Here is a 21,771-nt window from a genome sequence, read left to right as displayed (position 1 = left end):
GCACTTTCCCGGTGCCCAAAGAAATTAGCGCCTACCTTTGGGTAGGCGCTAATTTCTGAAAGCAAAATGTGCGGCTTGGCTGCACATTTTGTTTTCTGAATCGCGCGGGAATACCTAATAGGGCCATCAACATGCATTTGCATGTTGCGGGCGCTATTAGGTTCGGGGGATTGGACGCGCGTTTTCGGGCCCCTTACTGAATAAGGGGTAACGCTAGCGCGTCAAACGCTCGTCCAATGGCGGGTTAACAGTACGCTCCGTCGGAGCGCACTGTACTGTATCGGCCCCTGAGCGTAGAAGCTAGTCCAATCCATTTCAGCGTCAGGCAATTTGTAACACAGTTCTGAACATGACTGCCAAGTCCGGGCAAATCCCAAATGGTTCTGATTTGACAAAAAAAAAAATTCAACAAAAGGTTTGAGTACAAGGAAGACTGAGAATCTTCAGTTCACAATTAATTCAGTGGGAAAAACAAAACTATAACAAAGTGTCTGTTGCATATCTCCTTTTTGTGACCCAGCAGATTCCTCCTGCACTATTTGTGAATGAGCTGGGATCTTGGTGCCATGAGCCTTCAATTGCAGCTACTTGGGAAATGTATTCCCTTATTTTATCTTGCCCTCCCCTCCCCCCAGTGTACCTAGGTCTGCTCATTGCAGTGACAATCCTTTGGATGGGGGCCATGCACCAGGGCTCCCTGCAGTCATGGGCCCTGAATCCAGCCACTAGGTTTCACTCTTGAGTGATGACGACAAATCCCTAGGGCAAGCAGGATGGTGGTCCTCACGCATGGGTGACATCATCAGATGGAGCCCGGCACGAAAAACATTTGCACACTGAGCATGCCCAGCTTGCCACTATCCACGCAGGGTCCCTCTTCAGTCTCTTCTTTTCCGTGCAACTTTTGCTTCGTGGTTGTGGAGCCGCTCTCTTCAGAGCTTTTTCCCCAGTCGTTTTTTTGTTGGTCTGCACTGGGTCCCTCTTCTCCCTCGTCTGTGCCTCCATAGGGTGGCACAGTAAGTTTTTGTGGTTTGTTTTTTGTTTTTTTTTTCTTGTTCTTTGCAGTGGCTGCCGGTCATTGACTGCTTGCCTGCTTTTTTATGATGTCAGGGGTTTTTCCGCCCCCAGTGCCCATGGGCCATGTCCCTTATGGATCTGCACGAAGTCCTTTGCTTGGGTGTCGCACGATGTCTGGGTGTGTCGTTTTTGCAATCAAATGACCCCCAAGGGGCCTCGGCCCGTTTTGAATAAGATGGAGAAGCTTTTCGGGTCCACAAAGTCTGATCCTTTGACTCTGGCGTCAAGTGCATCGACGCCAAAGGGCCGTGGGGAACCGATGGCTACAGATCCATCATTGTCCACTCCTCCGCTGGGTCTCTCCCTCTCCCCTGGATGTCAGGATTGTGTCCATCTTCAGCACCGAGGAAAGACCGGGCCGAGCAATGAGGGAAATCTTGGAAACATCATCTGTCGCCATTGGCCCTGGCAACTGTCGTGATGCCCCTGAAGCAACCCCATGGAGAGGAGACATTAACCTCTATTAAACCTAGGAGTCCCGTGCATTCCCCACCAATATCTGTGCCGGGCTCCAAGGGAGTTCTGGAGACTCCTCCTCCATCCGTCTTGTCGGTGGATTTTCAAGAGGAGCTAGACTGCAGGGTCCAGCTGGCGGTGCTCTGAGCCCTTCAGGGCATCGAACCATCAGCTCCACTGGTGCCTCCTCTGGTGTCTGAGCCCGCCACTGTGATGCTGGCACCACTGCTGAGGCACCTCTATATCTGGTTAAGAGCGCCACCCAGGAAGGGAGTACTCCACTCCCTACACTTGATCATTCAGATGCTGGAGTCCCTTGGGTTTGTCATCAACTACCCGAAATTCCATCTCACCCCATCGCCTCAGTTGTCCAGGCAGGCACCAATCAAATCCATGTTGCAGTCCCCAGGCCTTTCCTCCTCGCAATCGGGTGCATGTTTTGGCATCTCTGGCGAGTCTAGTCCACCAAAGCTGATGGGTATCGGCCCGGCTTTTGCTTCACTTGCTGGGTCACATGGCTCTATCTGTCCATGTTACTCCCTGGGTTTGCCTGCATATGCAGAGGGCTCAATTGACCCTGTGGTCTCAGTGGCAGCAGGCCACTCAGGACCCTGGTGTACACATTTGCATCACACCTCCTCTCCAGACATCTTTATCTTGGTGGGAGAGTCTGCCCAATCTGGAGCAGGGGGGTTTCCTTTCAGAGCCCCCCCCCCCCCCCCCCCGACCCAGGTTATGCTTACCACAGAGGTTTCCACCCTGGTTGGGGTGCACATGTGGATGGCCTCTGCACGCAAGGTCCCTGGTCCGCCCAGGAAGCTCAATGCCTGATCAACTTCCTGGAGCTCCGAGTGATCAGGTACGCGCTCTTGGCATTCCGGGATCGCTTGTACAGCCAGGTGGTCCTGGTTCAGACCGACAGCCAAGTGGCGATGTGGTATATCAACAAGCAGGGAGGTACGGGATTATTCCTCCTGTGTCAGGAGGCTGTCCAGATTTGGTCATGGGCTCAGTGTCAGGGCGTGCTGCTCTGGGGCATGTACCTGGCTGGAAAGGAGAATGTGGTGGCAGATCGGCTGAGTCAAGCGTTCTGACTCCACGAGTGATCCCTGGACCAAGCAGTGGCAGATCGCATCTTCTGCCTTTGGGGGATCCCAGACGTGGACCTCTTCGCTTCCCCCTGCAACAACAAGGTAAGCTACTTCTGCTCCCTGTACAGGGGAGATGGAAAGCCAGCCTCTGACGCCTTTGCCCACTATTGGGGCGAGGGCCTTCTATATGTGTATCCTCCGCTTCCTCTGGTAATGAAGACTCTCCTGAAGCTCAGGCAAGACGGAGGGACCATGATTTTCATTGGCTGAGACAGGTCTGGTTCCCACTCCTACAGGATCTCTGTCAGAGAACTGATCGGTCTGGGGACCACCCCCAGCTTGATCTTGCAGGATCAGGACAAGCTGCTTATCCCAGCCTCAGGACATTGTCTGACTGCCTGGATGTTGAAAGGCTAGTTTTGCAGCCCCTTGACCTCTCTGACAGTGTGTCTCAGGTCCTGGTAGCTTTCAGGAAGCCTTCCACCAGGAAGTCTTTTATAACCTGAAGTGGAAGAGGTTTTATATCTGGTGTGAGTTACAGTTTGGATCCATTCTCTTGTCCCACTCTGAGGTTGCTTGACTACTTGCTGCACCTTTCGGACACTGATCTGAAAACCATCTCGGTCAGAGTACACCTGAGTGCCATAGGGGCCTGCCACCAACATGTTGACAGTTCGCCTGTTACCATGCAGCCCATAGTGTCCTGGTTCATGCGGGGACTGCTTTAGCTGAAGCCTCCCCTGCGGCCTCCTGTCGTGTCCCGGTTCATGCGGGGACTGCTTTAGCTGAAGCCTCCTCTGCGGCCTCCTGTCATGTCCTGGGACCTCAACGTGGGGTTGGCTCGGCTCATGCGAAATTCTTTTGAACCACTGCATTCCTATGTTCTGAAGTACCTGACCTGGAAGGTCATCATCTTGGTTGTGGTCACTTCGGCGTGCAGTCAGCGAGCTTCAGGCGTTGGTGACGTATCTGCCCTATATGAAGTTCTTTCATGATAAGGTGGTCCTCCGTACTCACCCTAAGATCCTGCTTAAGATGGTGACTGATTTTCATCTTAACCAGTCAATTATTTTGCCCACCTTTTTTCCCAGGTATCATTCGCAGCAGAGCGAACGTGCTCTGCCCAGCTTGGATTGCAAGAGACCCTTAGCTTTCTACCTCGAACAGATGGCAGGCCACAGGCAATCCATGCAGCTGTTCATCTTTCATCAAGAATAGGTTAGGGAGTTGCGGTTTCCAACAAACACTGTCAAGCTGGCTGACTGATTGTATTTCCTTCTGCTATGTGCAGGCGGGCCTTCAGCTTGGGGGACACATCGAGGCTCACTCCATCAGAGCCTTGGCAGCTTCAGTGGCCCCTTGTGAGCGGTCCCCGTGGCAGAGATCTGCAAGGCTGTGATGTGGAGTTCTCTGTTGAACAGGGATGGCTGACAAACAGCTGTTTCGGCCAGTCTGTCCTTTCATAATCTCTTTCAGCTATAGAACCCAACTCTTTCACCCTAGGTTACCTTTTTTTTTTTTTTTTTTTAATTCATTATTTTCAGATTTCTTTAATTTCCCAAGAATACACGCTTGTTCAGTAAAACTGTTTACAAAGGAAAACATTTAAGAAGGAATTTACATTGCATTATCAAATAAATCATGCAAACAAAATTATAAGAAATATTGCGGTGGCAGTACGAAGAGCGCATATATTCCAAAGTAAACTTTTACTAAAAAAAAAAAAAAAATTAGCACGCCAAGTGAAGCCACTACAATTACTACTCTAAACTAAGCCGAGTCTGGAATGGAAGCCTCATGGGTACGAGCTTCTATGAAGGTTCTAAGCTGTGCGGATTCGTTTCCACCCAAGGTTCCCTTTTCTTGGATTCAGGCGCTCTCCCTCTTTCCTCCACAGCACCACAGTTGTTGTGTCCATTGGCACTAGTTTAGGTGCCTGTGGGTTTAGTAAAGTTCGGGAGCAGCCTGTAGCTACATATTCACCATGTGTGAGGACTACCATCCCGTTTGTCCTAGGAGAAAGCAGAGTTGCTTATCTGTAACAGGCGTTCTCCTAGAACAGCAGGATGTTAGTCCTCACAAAACTTGCCCGCCACCCTGCGGAGTTGGGTTTCTCTTGTTTTATTTTTTCATAATTCTGTTATGAGACTGAAGAGTGACCCTGCATGGATGCCGTCGTTTCTATGTTTCTGTATGAATAGTGGCATGCTGTGCATGCTCAGTGTGCCAGTCAAGGTTTCTAGAAACTTTGACAAAAGTGCCAGGCTCCATCTGATGTCACCCATGTGACATAGTCTTTTTAGATATATCAGCTGCATTCGATACCGTTAATCATCAGATTCTCATTTCAGATCTCAAATCCATAGGTATCACAGGTACAGTTTTAAATTGGTTCTCATCATTCCTTTCCAATCGACCCCAACAAGTTAATTATAATCAACAACATTCCGCCCCTTACACCATTAATTCTGATGTTCCTCAAGGGTTCATCACTTTCTCCCATTCTATTTAATATATATCTTCTCCCTCTATGCAATATTTTATCTTCCCTCAACTTACAATTCAAAATATATGCAGACGACATCCAATTCTTTGTCCCATATAAAACATCATGGTCAGCCATTCTATCCCTGGTCTCGCTCTACTTGGCTACCATTAACTCCTGGTTTTCTCATAATCGATTAAAATTAAACCCTTCAAAAACCGAACTTATACATTTAACTTCCATCTCCGATTCTTCATTAGGTCCACCATCACATCTGACAATTAATAATACTTCTATTCCTATAGCACGTTCTGCCACAAGTCTTGGCGTAAACATAAACTCAGACCTCTCCCTAAAACAACACATCTCCTCACTCACAAAAAAATTTTTCTACAAGCTACGACTTCTAAAGCACCTCCGTCCTTTACTTTTTTACCGAGATTATAGAACCATCCTTCAATCTTTAATTTTCTCTGGTCTAGACTACTAGACTTTATTTAGGATTACCAGATTCCTCACTCTACCCACTCCAACTGATTCAGAACACTGCTGCCCGAATACTAACTAGAACCTCTCCACATCATATCTCCCCTGTTTTACAATCTCTACATTGGCTACCCATAAAGTTCAGAATAAAATACAAAATTCTCTCCATTATCCACAGCTTAATTCATAATCATATATCCACTTGGCTTTGTTCACTACTCCGGATTTATAAACCAACACGACATTTAAGATCACTTAATCAAAATGTCCTAGATATCCCCTCTCCCAAACAAGCTAGATTAGACCTCACCAGAAAAAGGGCCTTTTCAATAGCCGGGCCAATACTTTGGAACTCTTTACCAAGCCCCCTACGTTCAATATCTAACCCTTCTCATTTTAAAAAATCTCTCAAAACCCACCTTTTTCAACTTGCATTTAACATCTCATCTAATTAAACGATTACTCTAATGCCAAACTATAATTGCATAGTCATCTGCACCTTTTTAGCCCTCATTTTCCATTTTTTCAATTTGTCATTCTCCTCCCTACTCCTCCCCCCCCCTGCAATATTAATACAATCTTTATTTTTTCTATTATTTCCACCCCACCCCTCCACCTAGAAAAAATTAAGCCCATGGCATCAAATCTTTTATTTTATAAAAGTCTTTAATCCTAGCATTCTGACTAGTTATTGTTTATTTTATGTATATTTGAAACCTCATTTTATTTTTGATTATTTTATGTTTATTTTACTCTTGTAAACCGTTTTGATAAAATTTATTTTTTAAAAACGGTATATAAATGCTTTTAAATAAAATAAATAAATAAATGTGTGAGGACTAACATCCTGCTGTCCTAGGAGAACACCTGTTACAGGTAAGCAACTCTGCTTTCTTTCTCTTCCTCTCCTCCCATCCCCACACAGGGCTGTGAGTGCTGCCTCTGCAACATCCCTAGCTGACTTGGAGTAGTAAACCCAATTCTTAAACCAGGGTCCTTTTTGTTGAGCTACACCTTCCTTTTTAAACATTTCCCCAAACGTTTGTGGGGGGAGGGAGAGTTCTCTACCTTGCTGGTTCCCAACCCCTTGATTTTTCTCATGGTGTCTTACAAGCTTTCCTTTTTAGTATTTTGTTCTGTACTTAATATTTGTAGTGTAAATTCCAGCGTGTACCTCTTCATCTTTGACTTTGTTTTACAAATGCTCTTTCAGTTCTCACTGAACCACTGTGGTTCGGCCTTTCCTTTTCTGCTGATTCTCTGCCATACAAAATTGTCCCAGTGTCATTATTGAAGTTTTTAATAGAACAGGAAATCTCTTCACTGCTTCTTTCTGTGTTTGTTTTCCTGTGCAATATCTTCTTTGAGTTTTCACATCTATGGTTGCTCATTTTCTTTTCTCTTCTAGGTACTTTTGTGTTTACTGTGCCTCGTTTCACTGATAGCCACTGAGCTGTGGACTCGCATTAGTTGGCTTACTCAGTTAAAACGTCTTTTTATCATCAGCATTATCCTCAGCTTTGGATGGAATTGGATGTATTTATACAAGGTAACTATCTCAGAAGCATTGTTTACAAAAACAGAGAATTTGTATTTTTTTTTTTTTTCCTTTTTGTCAGGCTGCAGGCCCCTGCAGCACACTTGTACAGATATTGTGTTTCAGTACTGGTTGTATTTAGAAATGGTGACAAAATAACAGTTCCTGACTTTCACACTGCAAGTAAACTTGACAAATAACTCAGTTGGATAAGACTTACTTCCAGTCCAGGCATTCAGTCTGGGTCATTTCGCAGTAGGGTCCTATTCAGAGATGGCATACAATTCACCAGGAGACAAACTTCTACTTAAAGACAAGGTACAAGATTTCCAGACCTAACATCCCAATATAGTAGTAGTACACATCAGGGGAGGAGCTCACGGCTCTTCCTTCAGGATCCCAAATCTTCCTTTGGCCTGCTGTCTAAATGTTGTGTGCACCTTCCAGGTGTTCTAACATTCCTTATGAATTCCCTGAGGACCAGTCTAGGGCCATCTAGCAGGCTATCTGAAATTAGCACTGTCTGTGCCTCTATGCACAAGACCCCCAGCCCTGAACTGAGCAGATCCCAGTTCAAGACCAGGAACAATCCCTTTTTCTCTGATACTCTTAGCATGTTTTATCTTTTACTTCTTTTCTTCCAGGACTCAAACACATTGCATCCAGTACTTTTTTTCATTTTTCTGCTTTGTTCCAGGGGTTCTGATAGTGAAAGTATAAGGGGTAGGTTACTTGACAGACTTGTTTTTGTCAGGTTCAGCATTTACTTCCAGGTCAAGCCCTGTCTACTTCCTGTTCCTCTTAACCAATCTGCATTTACTTCTGGTCTAACCTTAGCCTTGACTCAGTCATTTTGATGTTACTGGAAGTCATAGCCACACTCCCAAAAAACCTCTTCTAGCTGGTTTTGATGACATCAGAGGACCCACTCCTTGCTGTCCCTTTTTAATAACATATACTGGAACCAGGAATACATTGTATCAAGATGGTGTGGGCTGTATTGGGGCAGGAAATTCATAGCTGAGCCTGCAGTCCAATCATGCGCAGTAAATATCACAGTGGTGCATGAGGAGGCAGCCATGTTTAATCTCACAGGAAACTACATTGCTGCTGAGCATGTTCGGTAAATAGTTACTTTTGTTTTAAGAGAAGGCATTACTGTGGAGCATGTGAAGGCAGCCATTTTTATTTCATAGCAAACAGCACCACCAAGCATGTACAGTAACCCCTGTTTGCAAAAAAAATCAGGAGGTTTTGATACCTTTTTCAATAAAGGGGATCAAATAGACATGTTTACAGTCTAAAGAGCGATATTTAAGGCTTTTTATTTTCTCTGCCTCACATAGTAAATGCCAATCTAATTTTATTTTTGTTCACAGTGGAGGCTGTGAACACAGTCAAGCATAAATCTGTTATTACAGTAAATGACTACAGGGTTCCCCACTCCCCCACATATACATATCTCCTTAGCAGGCAAGTATAGGTGTAGAATTTCAGCCCATTTACCACCCTCTTCAAGGTTATTCACAGCTATAGCCAGCATAGACAACAGAGGTAGATATAGGCAGATACAGAATAAGCGGTCACAGAAATGCAGACCCTTTTGTACAAAATACAAAGAGGTTAGACATGCACAGAGAAAATTAAATGAATGAGCAGTACCAGGACTGTGTAAAATGTACTGAAAGGTATTTGCAAGCTGAAGGCTATGGTCTTTTGTAAGAAAATGTATATTTATGAAAAGAATTCTTTAAGCTTTAACCATGACAGTGAGAAACAGTGGCCATGCTGGGGATGACTTTGGGGAAACAATGCATGTCAGAGTGACTTTCTATGTCACCAGAGAGCACTGATTCGCACAGTCCTTTCTCATGTTAATCAAATGCACTGGTCTACAATGGAATTGCAAGCCCCCTTCTTTACACACACAGGTTTAAAATGCAAGCATTTGTACTTTGACAGAAAATAGATTTTTTTTTTGTTTTTTTACAAGAACAAGTTATGAGATCTGACAGAAAACAAGGGGGGGGGGAAGATAACTGCATGCCTGCACAACATACTGAGGAGAAAGATATCATACAGCAACCACCATATAAGCAGGAAAAAATGCTGTTTGCACAAGTGTAGCTTTTTTTCCATTTAAATATTGTGCAAAGAAATGACTGGTAGATGACTGAAGCGACCCAAGATGTATTTATGAAATAAGCTGTGCCATATACAGAAAACCATAAGTAGTTTTTTGTTTTTTTTTTGTAATATTTATTCTGAATAATTTCAAAACAGAATATAAATAAGTTTAATAAAAATAGTGATTTGAACTAAAATCTATGTCCAGTCTGAGTATATAGCTGCCCCACAGACTAGAAATAAAATAAAACGTCCATGCTGGAATGATGCATGCCTACCCTGTAGTTTGTCCCATCCCCTCCTTTCTTTTCGACAGGAACAGATACCCCAGCTTGCCTCTCGTTCTCAGGATGCAACGCAGACTAATTTGCTCACTTTTATCTGAATTGGATTTTGTTACAGTACTATTTTTGCATGTTTGAAACAACATTTTCTTTAGTTTAAGAAAAATGGTGACCCATTAAATAAACCATCAGTGCTTTTGTTGTAAAACATTAGCTTTCTGTGCTTTCATCTACTTTTCACAGTAACATAATGATGGCAGAAAAAAAATAAATGATCCATTGTCTGCCCACTAAGTTTCTTATGGTAGTAACTGCCGCTCCGTGCAGGTTACCCCCAAGCCTTATGTTAAGGGCAGTAACTGCCGCTCCGTGCAGGTTACCCCCAAGCCTTATGTTAAGGGTAGTAATATTTGCAGACTAAGCAACCTTCAAACCCATAATTATTGCTAGCAACATTTTTTACGGGGTGAGCAGCCTTGATAATTCAGACAGTGCTGCTTGAATGTGTGTTGCTTTTGGATTTGGCTGTAGAAACAGTCCTGTGCTTTTATCCCAGACTGTAAAAGTTCAGGGCCTAGCATTAGTTGTTGTCTGGATCCAATTCCTCTCTTTCCCCCTGTTGTCAGTGGAGAGCGATGTTGTAGTTTCATTAAAAGCATCAAGACTGATTGGTCTGTAAGTGCAAAAGTGTCTCATAAATAATTGCTGTGTGCCACAACCTCACTACAAATTTGTGGCCTCAATTGTGCGGGCTGATTGCTCCACCTTTATGCTTGTTTCAAGCCTTTAGTACCTGCTGTTCTATGCAGGTTACCCCAATCTGAAATGTTACACACCTAACGTTAATAAAGGTTACCTTATTTCTTCATTTCCACCCTCATAAGAACATAAGAAATTGCCATACTGGGTCAGACCAAGGGTTCATCGAACCCAGCTTCCTGTTTCCAACAGTGGCCAATCCAAGTACCTGGCAAGTACCCAAAAACTATCCCATGCTACTGATACTAGTACCGATGCAGTGGTTATAGCAGGTAATGGACTTCTCCAACAACTTATCCAAACATTTTTTTAAACCCAGCTACACTAACTGCACTAACCACATCTCCTGGCAACAAATTCCAGAGTTTAATTGTGCGTTGCGTGAGAGAGAATTTTCTCTGATTAGATTTAAATGTGCCACATGCTAACTTCATGGAGTGCCCTCTAGTCCTTCTATTATCCGAAAGAGTAAATAACAGATTCATATTTACCCATTCAAAACCTCTCATGATTTTAAAGACCTCTATCATATCCCCCCCTCAGCCGTCTCTTCTCCAAGTGAACAGCCCTAAACTCTTTAGTCTTTGCTCACAGGGGAGCAGTTCATCATTTTGATTGCCCTTCTCTGTACCTTCCACGTTGAAACTATCTTTCTTGAGATGCGGTGACCAGAATCGTACACAGTATTCAAGGTGTGGTCTCACCATGGAGCGATATAGAGGCATTATGACATTTTCCGTTTTATTCACCATTCCCTTCCTAATAATTCCTAACATTCTATTTGCTTTTTTGACTGCCGCAGCACACTGAGCCGACGATTTCAAAGTATTATCCACTATGACGCCTAGATCTTTCCTGGGCAGTAGCTTCTAACATTGTGTAACTACAGCATGGGTTATTTTTCCTTGTACGCATCACCGTGCACTTGTCCACATTAAATTTCATCTGCCATTTGGATGCCCAGTTTTCCAGTCTCACAAGGTCCTCCTGCAATTTATCACAAACCATTTGTGATTTAACTACTCTGAATAATTTTTGTATCATCTGCAAATTTGATTACCTCACTCGTCGTATTCCTTTCCAGATCATTTATAAATATATATTGAAAAGCATGGGTCCTAGTACAGATCCCTGAGGCGCCCACTCCCTTCCACTGAGAAAATTGTCCATTTAATCCTACTCTTTCCTGTCTTTTTTTTTTTTAGCCAGTTTTTAATCTACAAAAGCACATCGCCTCCTATCCCATGACTTTTTACTTTTTCCTAGAAGCCTCTCATGAGGAACTTTGTCAAACGCCTTCTGAAAATCCAAATGCACTACATCCGCCGGTTCACCTATATCTACATATTTATTAACCCTCTTCACAACAGTGAAGCAGATTTGAGAGGCAAGACTTGCCCTGGGTAAAGCCATGCTGACTGTGTTCCATTAAACCTATGTTCTGTGATTTTGATCTTTAGAACACTTTCCACTATTTTTCCTGGCACTAAAGTCAGGCTAACTGGTCTGTAGTCTCCCGGATCATCCCTGGAGCCCTTACATTAGCCACCCCTCCAGTCTTCAGGTCAATGGATGATTTTAAAAAAGGTTTTACTGTGAGTTTTTGCCTCTATGGTCAACTTCTTTTCAAATTCTCTTAGCCTGTCTTATCAATGTCTTACATTTAACTTGCCAATGTTTATGCTTTATCCTATTTTCTTCTGTTGGATCCTTCTTCCAATTTTTGAATGAAGATCTTTTTGGCTAAAATAGCCTCTTTTCCCCTCACCTTTCAACCATGCTGGTAATCGTTTTGCCTTTCTTCCACCTTTCTTAATGTATGGGAATACATCTGGACTGTGCTTCCAAGATGGTATTTTTTTACCTTTTCGTAGCTGCTCCTTTCAGTTTTTTCCTAACTATTTTTCTCATTTTCTCAAAGTTTCCCTTTTAAAATTTTAGCGCTAGAGCCATAGATTTACTTACTGCCCCCTTCCTGTCATTAATTCAGATTTGATATTATGATCACTAATGCCAAGCGGCCCCACCACCGTTACCTCTCTCACCAAATCCTGTGCTCCACTAAGAATTAGATCTAAAATTGCTCCCTCTCTTGTCAGCTCCAGACCAGTTGGTGAGTCATGTGCCCTCTTACTTTCTTAGGGTCCTCGAAGTGGAGTTGGGAGGGTACCCGGCTATAGAAAGTTTGACTGCATCTCTGGAAAGTGTTGCCATTGCCGAAGGAGACCGCGAAGGCCCATCTGATGCAAAGGTGGACAAGATGCCATTGGTGCCAAATTGTTTAACTCCCATGAAATGGCTGATAGAACCGAGAACATGTGGATCCCTATGAAACCCCTCAAAGATAGGCTAAAGAAAGAGAAGGGAACAAGGAGGGAAATAACCTCTGTCACGTTCTTAGGGACCTCTTCCTCAAAGCGGGATCAGAAGGGTAGCCAGATGTAGGCATTTTGATCGAATCTCCGGAGAGCGTTACTGTTTCCAAAGTAGAACACGAAGGAGGGGCCATTCAATGCAGAGATGGACGAGATGGTCTTGGCACAAAAATTGATTTCCAAGAAATGATCAATAACTGACAGATGAGCACAGATCCAGCGCCAGATATAGACAGGAGCAGTGAACCATGCGAGAGAACCAGATAAATACCAACTTATCTGATTAAGTGGCGGCAGCTAACTGTGGCCAGATAAATTGGTACTTATCCAGCTAAGTGGCTGTGGAGCAGGGAAGGCTCTCTCTTAAACTTTTTTTTTTAATTTTTATTTTATGTGCCCTTATATCCACATTGGAAACGTTACACCACCTCTGATCCAGGCGTAAAGTTTGCAGTGTAACTAAAATGTGTGTTCAACCAGCGCACCTCTCTGTATTGAGAGGGCATACTCATTATTTTTTTTTTAGATAGTTTTTTATTTTTTATTGATCATTTTTTGTAATTTTATGCTTTTTATAATTCTATGGTTTTTTTTAATTTCTTTGTGTTTACGCTTATTTTATTTAGTTATGTAAACCGTTTTGATTAAACATTGTTTGTAAAGACGGTATACAAATACTTTTAAATAAAATAAATAAGCTGACCACAAGTTTTCAAACACTCAGTGTGAGCTTAAATTCCTTGCTGCATTGGCAGTAAGATTTATGCTTACAAAATGACTTGCTCGTGAATGTTCAATCTGTGCATTTGGCCAAACGTACCTATCTGCATCAGCCGGGCGGAGTATGAGTGTGTGTTGAATTTTCATACTGTCTGAAGCCTTATTTATTTTTTTATTATAGGTAGCCTTTGCTAAACATCAAGCAGACATGGCTAAAAAAGGGCAGTTTGACAGCAGCTGTGTAACGAAAATGGATTGGCAAGAATCCCTTGTAGGTAAGATCATTATCATATCTTTCTTTTTTTTTATATTTAAACGGTTTTTAATGGGAACCATAAAAAGTAGAACAAATAAGCATAAGACATATCATACAAAATTGAAAATGGAATGTGAGTCAGACTACAGCTAACAGCAGGTCTAAAAAAAAACACCAACTGGTTCCATTATATACCCCAACAGTACCACCCCCTCCCTCCCCAACCCCCCACCCCCTGACCCGTGCAAGCGAAAATATTTGGTAGAGGAGGTAATACTCCACATTGACACCTGAAAGCAAATAAAAGCATTAAGGAGAAGGAGAAAAAGAAAGAGAAAAGTGGAGAAATGGCCAGCGGCATAGGGTACATAAGAAAATGTAGGGAAGGAAAAGAAAAAGGGCACCGGAAGACACAGCTACAAGGAAGAATTAGAGGAGGCTGTCATATAACTATACATTAAACCGTAGGTACCCCGACCACCGGATACAATCCAACTAAATATCTAGGGCCCCCGAGCAGAGGACATCCCTGAGAAGTACAATCACACACAACTTATGTCCCTAGAGCTTCCTGCTGCGCCAACCAAGAGATATAAGGATCCCATATTTTCTGGAAGAGTGGAAGACGATCTTGGTGGAGTGCCGTGAGTCTGTACAGTTGATAATAAGAGTGCAAGCGGTGCTGAATGGTAGCCACAGAGGGAACATGCAGCTGCTTCCAGTGGAGCGCAATTTCGGATCTTGTTGCGATAAACACTTGTAGAACTAGCCGCTGGATAGAAAGGCTGACATCCGGGAGTGGGACGCCCAGTAAAGCATGCCAGGGTTCGACATGGGGGCGCACCTGAACAAGCTGGACCACCCAGGCAAGCACGTCCCTCCAACACTGGCTAATTTTGGGACATGTCCACCAGATATGAAAATAGGTGCCTTTGTCCTCGCACCCTCGCCAGCAAGTGTCAGGTATATCTGGAGCAAATTTGTGGAGCGCTACTGGAGTAAAATGCCACCTATAAATCATTTTGTAGCAGTTTTCCTGTAATCCTGTGGCAGTGGAGCATTTATGGGCAGCGGTGTAGATCTGTTCCCAGACCTTATCTTCCAAATTCTGATTGAAATCCAGTTCCCATAAAGTCCGGTGTCTCACTCTGTCCAATTTTCTGCCATTGATAAGAGCATAAATCTTGGATATCACTCCCCTGATGGAAGAGGCGTTTTTGCACAGTGTTTCAAAGAGAGTACCTCTAGTCCGTATAGAGCCCTCCCGCACCCCCTTACTCAGGAAGTGATACACTTTGGCATAGAGAAGAAAGTCAATAGAGTCCAAAGCATAAGTTTGTCGTAAATAGTCTTGGGTGACAATAGCATCCAGCTTATAAACATGTCCCAAAGTACGAATACCAGCCTGGAACCATTGCTGATGGGCCTTGGAGCAGTCCCGTACAGGTAATATAAGATTAGAAAATATATGAGACATCATAGAGAATTGCTCCCTACCCACCAACAAGGGCCGCCAAGTCCTCCAGATTCGCAGAGTGGTTCGCAGAGCAAAGGGTTCATATACAATCCCCCCCCACCAGGAGCGAGGCTGCCAAAGTAGGGCATCAATAGGGAATGGCCCCAATAAAGCTTGTTCCAATTTGACCCACTGTGGAACATCCCTAGTACCATGCAGCGCCACCAGAGCCCGCAATTGAGCTGCCCCATAGTACCACACCAGGTTTGGTAAGTGTAGGCCACCTCTAATTTTAGGCTGGAATAACATGGCTCTAGCGACCCTAGGAGGCCGACGTCTCCAGATAAAGTGACCCAACATCTGTTGCCAGTTTTTGAGTAATTTAGAGGGTAGAAAGAGAGGGATAGTGGTGAAAAAGTATAAATAGCGTGGTAGGACGTTCATTTTAACGATTGCCAACCTACCCAACCAAGAGTGACTGAGCTCCGCCCATTTATTCAAATCGGCCTGAATGGCATCCGTGAGGGGTTTATAGTTTAGATCATACAGGGAATTAGTGTGCGCGCCCAACCGAACCCCCAAATATTTGAGTGATGTGGAGGCCCACTTAAATGGGAAATCTGCTTGCAGAGCAGTAGCATCAGAGATGGGCATGGTAAGGTTAAGGATTTCAGACTTATCAAAATTTATTTTCATGCCTGATAGTGTCATGAAATGATCCAGCTCGGCCATCACTCCCCTAAGAGAACGGCCAGGGTCAGTAAGAGTAAGTAGGATATCGTCCGCAAAAAGTGATATTTTAAACTGATCAGATCCCTTGGTCACCCCTTGAACAGCTTCGGATTGCCTAATTTTATGCGCCAGAGGTTCCAAAAATAAGGCAAACGAGTGGGGACAAAGGGCACCCCTGTCTAGTACCCCTCTGGATCTCAAACGGGGAACCGTAGCCACCGTTGACCTTAACCCTAGCAAGGGGTCGTGCATACATTTTGGGTACCCAAGTGATAAAGGAGTCTCCAAAGCCAATTTTATGCAGCACCTGAAAGAGGAACTCCCACCGCACCAGATCGAACGCCTTTTCCGCGTCCAGCGCTAAAAGTATCGCCGATAGGCCTTCATGATGCACTAGGTCAATGATGTCCACAATACGGCGGACATTATCTGCGGCTAGACGGCCAGGTATAAACCCCACTTGATCATTATGGATTAACTCTGGGAGAACCCCATTCAGGCGTGCGGCTAAAACCCTGGCCAATATCTTCAAATCTAAATTAATCAAAGAAATCGGGCGATAAGAACTGCATTTTGTATTATCATATCTTTCTGATGCTGGCAAATCGAGAGAGTACACGTCTGACACTATACAGCTCTGTATGGACTGGGAGCTCTCTGAGGGCACATCCAAAGATGACACGCGTGTTTCTTACACTGCACTACTCTTCTATTTTCATACGGTAGATCTGTCTTAACATCCAGATTTTTTTTTTTTTAATTTTATAATCCACTTTTTGACACTTCAAAGCGGATTACGTTCAGGTACTGGAGTTATTTCCCTTCCCCAAGGGGCTTGCATTCTAACGGGACGATACAGTAAAAGTCACGGGAGAGTGCGCGATTTAATATTCAAATGAGGGCCCGTGGTAAAAAGAGGCACTAAGGACACTAACGCGCCACTAGTGCCTCTTTTTTTGACAGGAGCGGCGGCTGTCAGCGAGTTTGACAGCCGATGCTCAATTTTGCCGGCGTCTGTTCTCAAACCCGCTGACAGCCACAGGTTCGGAAACAGGACGCTGGCAAAATTGAGCGTCCGGTTTTCAAGCCGCGGGCTGACTTTTACATTTTTTTTATTTTTTACTTTTGGGACCTCAGACTTAATATCGCCATGATATTGAGTCGGAGGGTGTACAGAAAAGCAGTTTTTACTGCTTTTCTGTGCACTTTCCCGATGCCAGCAGAAATTAACGCCTACCTTTTGGGTGGGCGCTAATTTCTGAAAGTAAAATGTGCGGCTTGGCTGCACATTTTACTTACTGAATCGCGTGGGAATAACTAATAGGGCCATCAACATGCATTTGCATGTTGCGGGTGCTATTAGTTTCTGGGGGGTTGGCTGAATAAGGGATAAAGCTAGCGCGTCAAACGCATGTCCAAACACAGGTTAACAGTGTGCTCCACTGGAGCGCACTGTACTGTATAGGCCTGTAAGTAACTGGCAGCAGAGATCTGTTAGGACAGGGGATCACTTGTAAAATAAATGCTATCTTTGCAGTGATTAGCAGAATCTTTTATTTTCTAGTAGACATGTTAATAAGTTAACAAGATAGCTTAATAGGAAGACTGGGAAGAAGATGAGTAGTAACTTGTTTGATTTTGCAGTCCCGGCGTCTTGGACTAACTCTGCTGTGGTTCACAGGCCTGGATTTCCCACTAGGCAAAGTAGGCAGCTGCCTTGGGGTGCCTGCCATGCCTCAATAGCACTTTCTAACAAACATTACCAGCAGCCTACCCCTGTAGCTACAAGGCGGTGCGTCTGACAGGGTTCCTCCAATCCTTTTCAGACTTCAGAGGTAGAACAGCGGGGGGGGGGGGGGGTGTTCTACTCCAGCCTCTCCCCTCCAGGCAGCCTACAGGGAAGTTGAGGTGGTGGTGCGAGCCTGGGGCAGACAAAGTAGTGAAGGGCCAGTCTGTTCCCTTATCCAGTCTCTTCCTGTGGGACAGGAAAGAAGAGGTGAGGCGAGTATGGTCTTGATGCAAACACTGCAGAGCAAACGCACACTAAAAGGAATTGAATTAGCACAAGTTTGAAACTTGGGCCAACAATTAACACTTCCACACTGACTTTGATGATTGGCACTACTGCTCACAAGTTTTGAACTTGTGTTAATGCAACTCTTTTTGGTACCTGTTATACAAAGCTTAATTTCTGGCAAATTGACCCAGACTGGGTGATTTGCCCCTTTTTCCCAGGAACTGATGAAGTACTGGGTAAGTTATGACTCCCTCACAGCAATGGTGAGTGAGTGCATGTATTTGAGAGAGGGTAGGTGCACATTTGGGGGAGAGAGCTCACACCTGGCCCTGCCCCCAGCCATCCCTGCTCCACAGTTCCACTTCCTATTTTGTCTTCAAACTAAGCCCTGTCAGTGCTTGTGAGAAATTGGTTGAGTAGGTGTGGAACCTTATCTTGTTTTTCACCCTTCCAGACGCTGATTGGCAGGGCATTGTGGGGAAGTTAGGCCTGCTGTTGCATGATCTGCAATAGACACAATCTTCCAGTGAATGGAAGACTTGAATTATGCAGACTTCTTTCATGAGCTCTTAATTCACAGATGTTGGCCTTGGCAGGCTGCCATGCAGTTGAGGAAGTGATGACAATACCTTCACTACCCCCTTATTAAATCACTGTAAAGCGTTATTGAGGGCAGAGTCCACAAACTTACAAGAATACTGTAATTCTAGTGGCAGCAGTAGATATTACAGGTTTTGACACCACTTTCCTTCATTACTTCCTATCAGGGCCGGTGCAAGGGGATTAGGCGCCCTAGGAAAGCCTTCTCCCTTGCGCCCCCGGTCTCTGTCCCGACTCCTACATCGTTCTTGATCACACCCACCGACTGTGGGTTTTCTGGGTCGCGAGCAGGTTGGGCACTGCTCGCGGCCCGCCAGATCTCCACTCCTCTTTGCCGCCGCTTGCGGCCCCATATGCACCCAGTGGCGCACCAAGGGTCTCCGGCGCCCGGGGGTTAATGCATTTGTGTTCCTCTCCAGCGTTTCCCCCCCCCCCCCCTTAATCCTTCTTGTACTAATGCTTAAGGTCACAGAAAATCAGTGGCATCTCTAGACAGAAGAATTGTTGGGGGGGAGCCAAAATGACATTTCTTCATCACACCCACCTCTATAGCATGGATCCTGCTTTAAAACTGGTTTAAAAAAAAGTATTCTGCATAATTTTAAAAAGCTGGCCAGTTTCACACTATAAAATTATTTGATAGCCTCATTCAACTAATTCTATGTGGCTATGAAAGTGAAGTCTGGAATATATAGGAAGGGACAGAATGTCAATATAAATCCTGCACCTCCAGTTCTGTAACTCTGTGCATCCACTGAAATTCCCCCAAACAATGGAGCTTGGAGGTTTCCCTTACAGCTCATCTTACTAAAAGATATTTTCAAATTCTGGTGTCACCTCACAGTAACAGCAGCACAAACACCTTCTACTGCCAGACACATTGTGAACTAACACAAACCCTGCGAAAAAAGACACTCAAAATCTATACTGCAATCCCATCGTAACATAACAGTAATAACACCAAGGACTCAAACAATAACCCTACCTGTGAAAAAGCAAGGGTAAATATTACACTGGGTCCTAGAATACCAATACACCACCTACTGAGGAAACAAAACAAACCTGATTGCTATAGATCCCTATACAGACACTACATGCTAGCAGAATCTCTCATCATGGTCACACGCACAGAGCAGAGACAGACCCTCACCAAATACAGAATACAAAATAAAGGAGCACAAATTAGAAAAAAACTGAAATGGAAACCCCAAGAAGCCAGACTCTGTGTATTAACAATGGAAAAACAGAACCCACCATCCTCATAAAACAAATAAAATCAAGAAACATAAGCATCAGTTGTAATAGTAAAACCATAATAAAAGAATATTTTAAAACTACTGATAAATAGAATTTCTATTAATTAAAATCATATACATTTTTTATAATTTCCCAAACACCAATAAAATATTTCAAAACAGCACATATATCAAATAACACCCAATAATTAAAACTAATAAGGATTTTAAAAAACCCCTGCTGTCCCCTTCTGTGGGAGCTCTTGATTTCCAGTCACTCTGATATTGTTGAGGATTAGGTTATCCTCTCTCTCACACATACTCACATGTCCATTCTCTTTCACACACTGTCACATACATACACTTTCATGCTCTTATATCCACCACAACCTCTCACAGACACTGACACACTCTCAGGTTCTAAGACACTCTCTCCCCCTCCAAATACCCCCCCCCACACTCACACACACACACACACCCACACACCCAAACTCTTACTCCTCTGGATTTTCTCATACACACTCATGCTCTCACACTCACTGGCTCCCTCACATACACAAAAACACACACCCAGGCAAGCTCCCAGTCATTCTCACACTCACTCACATACACACACTCACTCTGACCCCCAGGCAGGCACCCATGCATTCATACACATACACACACTAAAGGCAGACCCCCCCCCCCCTTTAAGAACATAAGAAATTGCCATGCTGGGTCAGACCAAGGGTCGTCTAAGCCCAGCATCCCGTTTCCAACAGAGGCCAAAACCAGGCCACAAGAACCTGGCAATTACCCAAACACTAAGAAGATCCCATGCTACTGATGCAATTAATAGCAGTGGCTATTCCCTAAGTAAAATTGATTAATAGCAGTTAATGGACTTCTCCTCCAAGAACTTATCCAAACCTTTTTTGAACCCAGCTACGCTAACTGCACTAACCACATCCTCTGGCAACAAATTCCAGAGCTTATCGTGTGTTGAGTGAAAGAATTTTCTCCAATTAGTCTTAAATGTGCTACTTGCTAACTTCATGGAATGCCCCCTAGTCCTTCTATTATTTGAAAGTGTAAATAACTGAGTCACATCTACTCGTTCAAGACCTCTCATGATCTTAAAGACCTCTATCATATCCCCCCTCAGCCATCTCTTCTCCAAGCTGAACAGCCCTAACCTCTTCAGTCTTTCCTCATAGGGGAGCTGTTCCATCCCCTTTATCATTTTGGTTGCCTTTCTCTGTACCTTCTCCAACAAACTCGGAACCTCTCTCATTCCTCTGCTGCCACTGTCACTGCTGCCACATGGCTATTGGGGAGGCGCCGATAGCTGCACTGAAGGCCATTCTGCTGCCTCCTCTGTGCAGGCCCCATGGGCTTCCACTTCCTCCATGCTGATCTCGTACATTGTGAGATCCGCATAGAGAAAGTGCTACTCTTGCACATTCCCAAATATTACATGTGCCAATCGCTAAAAAGTAAATTTTTTTTTTTTTTTTAAATATTTATTTTTTTTACCTTTGCTGCCTGATTTTAGTTTTCTAATCGGTTGGTCACAGGCTTTTTTTGTTCCACCTCCCCTTTCTTATTTTTTTTTTGCCAATTCCTTTTATATTGTCTTTTTTTTTCTATTTCTTTTCTCTCCATCTTCTTCCCTCAAACACAGTCAGGTTCTCATTCTCACATGCATTTCTTTTGAATATTGAAGGGGAAAAAAACCTAGCATGCGAAGCAAGGGCCAAATTTTTTTCCGCTATCTGCCTAATCCCCTATCTTAAAGTATTGGCCAGCGAACGGACTAATCACTGGTCTTTTCTCCCGGGGAGAATAGATACTGATGTGCTGGGAGCTTTGTCACACTTAGAATTCAGCCCAGGGAACCACTTTTAGGGGTAGGGATTTGGGGCTCAGCACCTCTAGCATACTAGGACATTTTTTTTTTAATTGGCTATCTGGCTAACCTTAGGCCTGCTATTTTTCTGACCCTAGTTAGCTGGATAACTGTACCTGAATAACACCGAATATCAGTGCTAGCCAGGTAAATTTAAGCCATGCCCTCAATGTCTCTGCCCTGCCTCCTT

The 21,771-nt window shown here is 44.0% G+C and overlaps 1 protein-coding gene across 6 annotated transcripts in view; it reads left to right on the top strand.

Annotated features, from left to right (window-relative positions):
• The window catches only part of CLCC1 (chloride channel CLIC like 1), a 71,320-nt gene that overhangs the window by 25,903 nt on the left and 23,646 nt on the right, over window positions 1-21,771 (top strand). For all 6 annotated transcript variants that reach the window (XM_029617997.1, XM_029617996.1, XM_029617995.1 and 3 more), the window contains exons 6-7: window positions 7,004-7,144; window positions 13,579-13,672. In XM_029617997.1, coding sequence (XP_029473857.1) covers window positions 7,004-7,144; window positions 13,579-13,672 — 235 coding nt within the window. The remainder of the gene's footprint in view (window positions 1-7,003; window positions 7,145-13,578; window positions 13,673-21,771) is intronic.

This window comes from Rhinatrema bivittatum, chromosome 10 (assembly GCF_901001135.1).
Source record: "Rhinatrema bivittatum chromosome 10, aRhiBiv1.1, whole genome shotgun sequence".
NCBI classification, from domain to species: domain Eukaryota; kingdom Metazoa; phylum Chordata; class Amphibia; order Gymnophiona; family Rhinatrematidae; genus Rhinatrema; species Rhinatrema bivittatum.
This window is presented reverse-complemented; position numbering and strand designations above follow the sequence as displayed.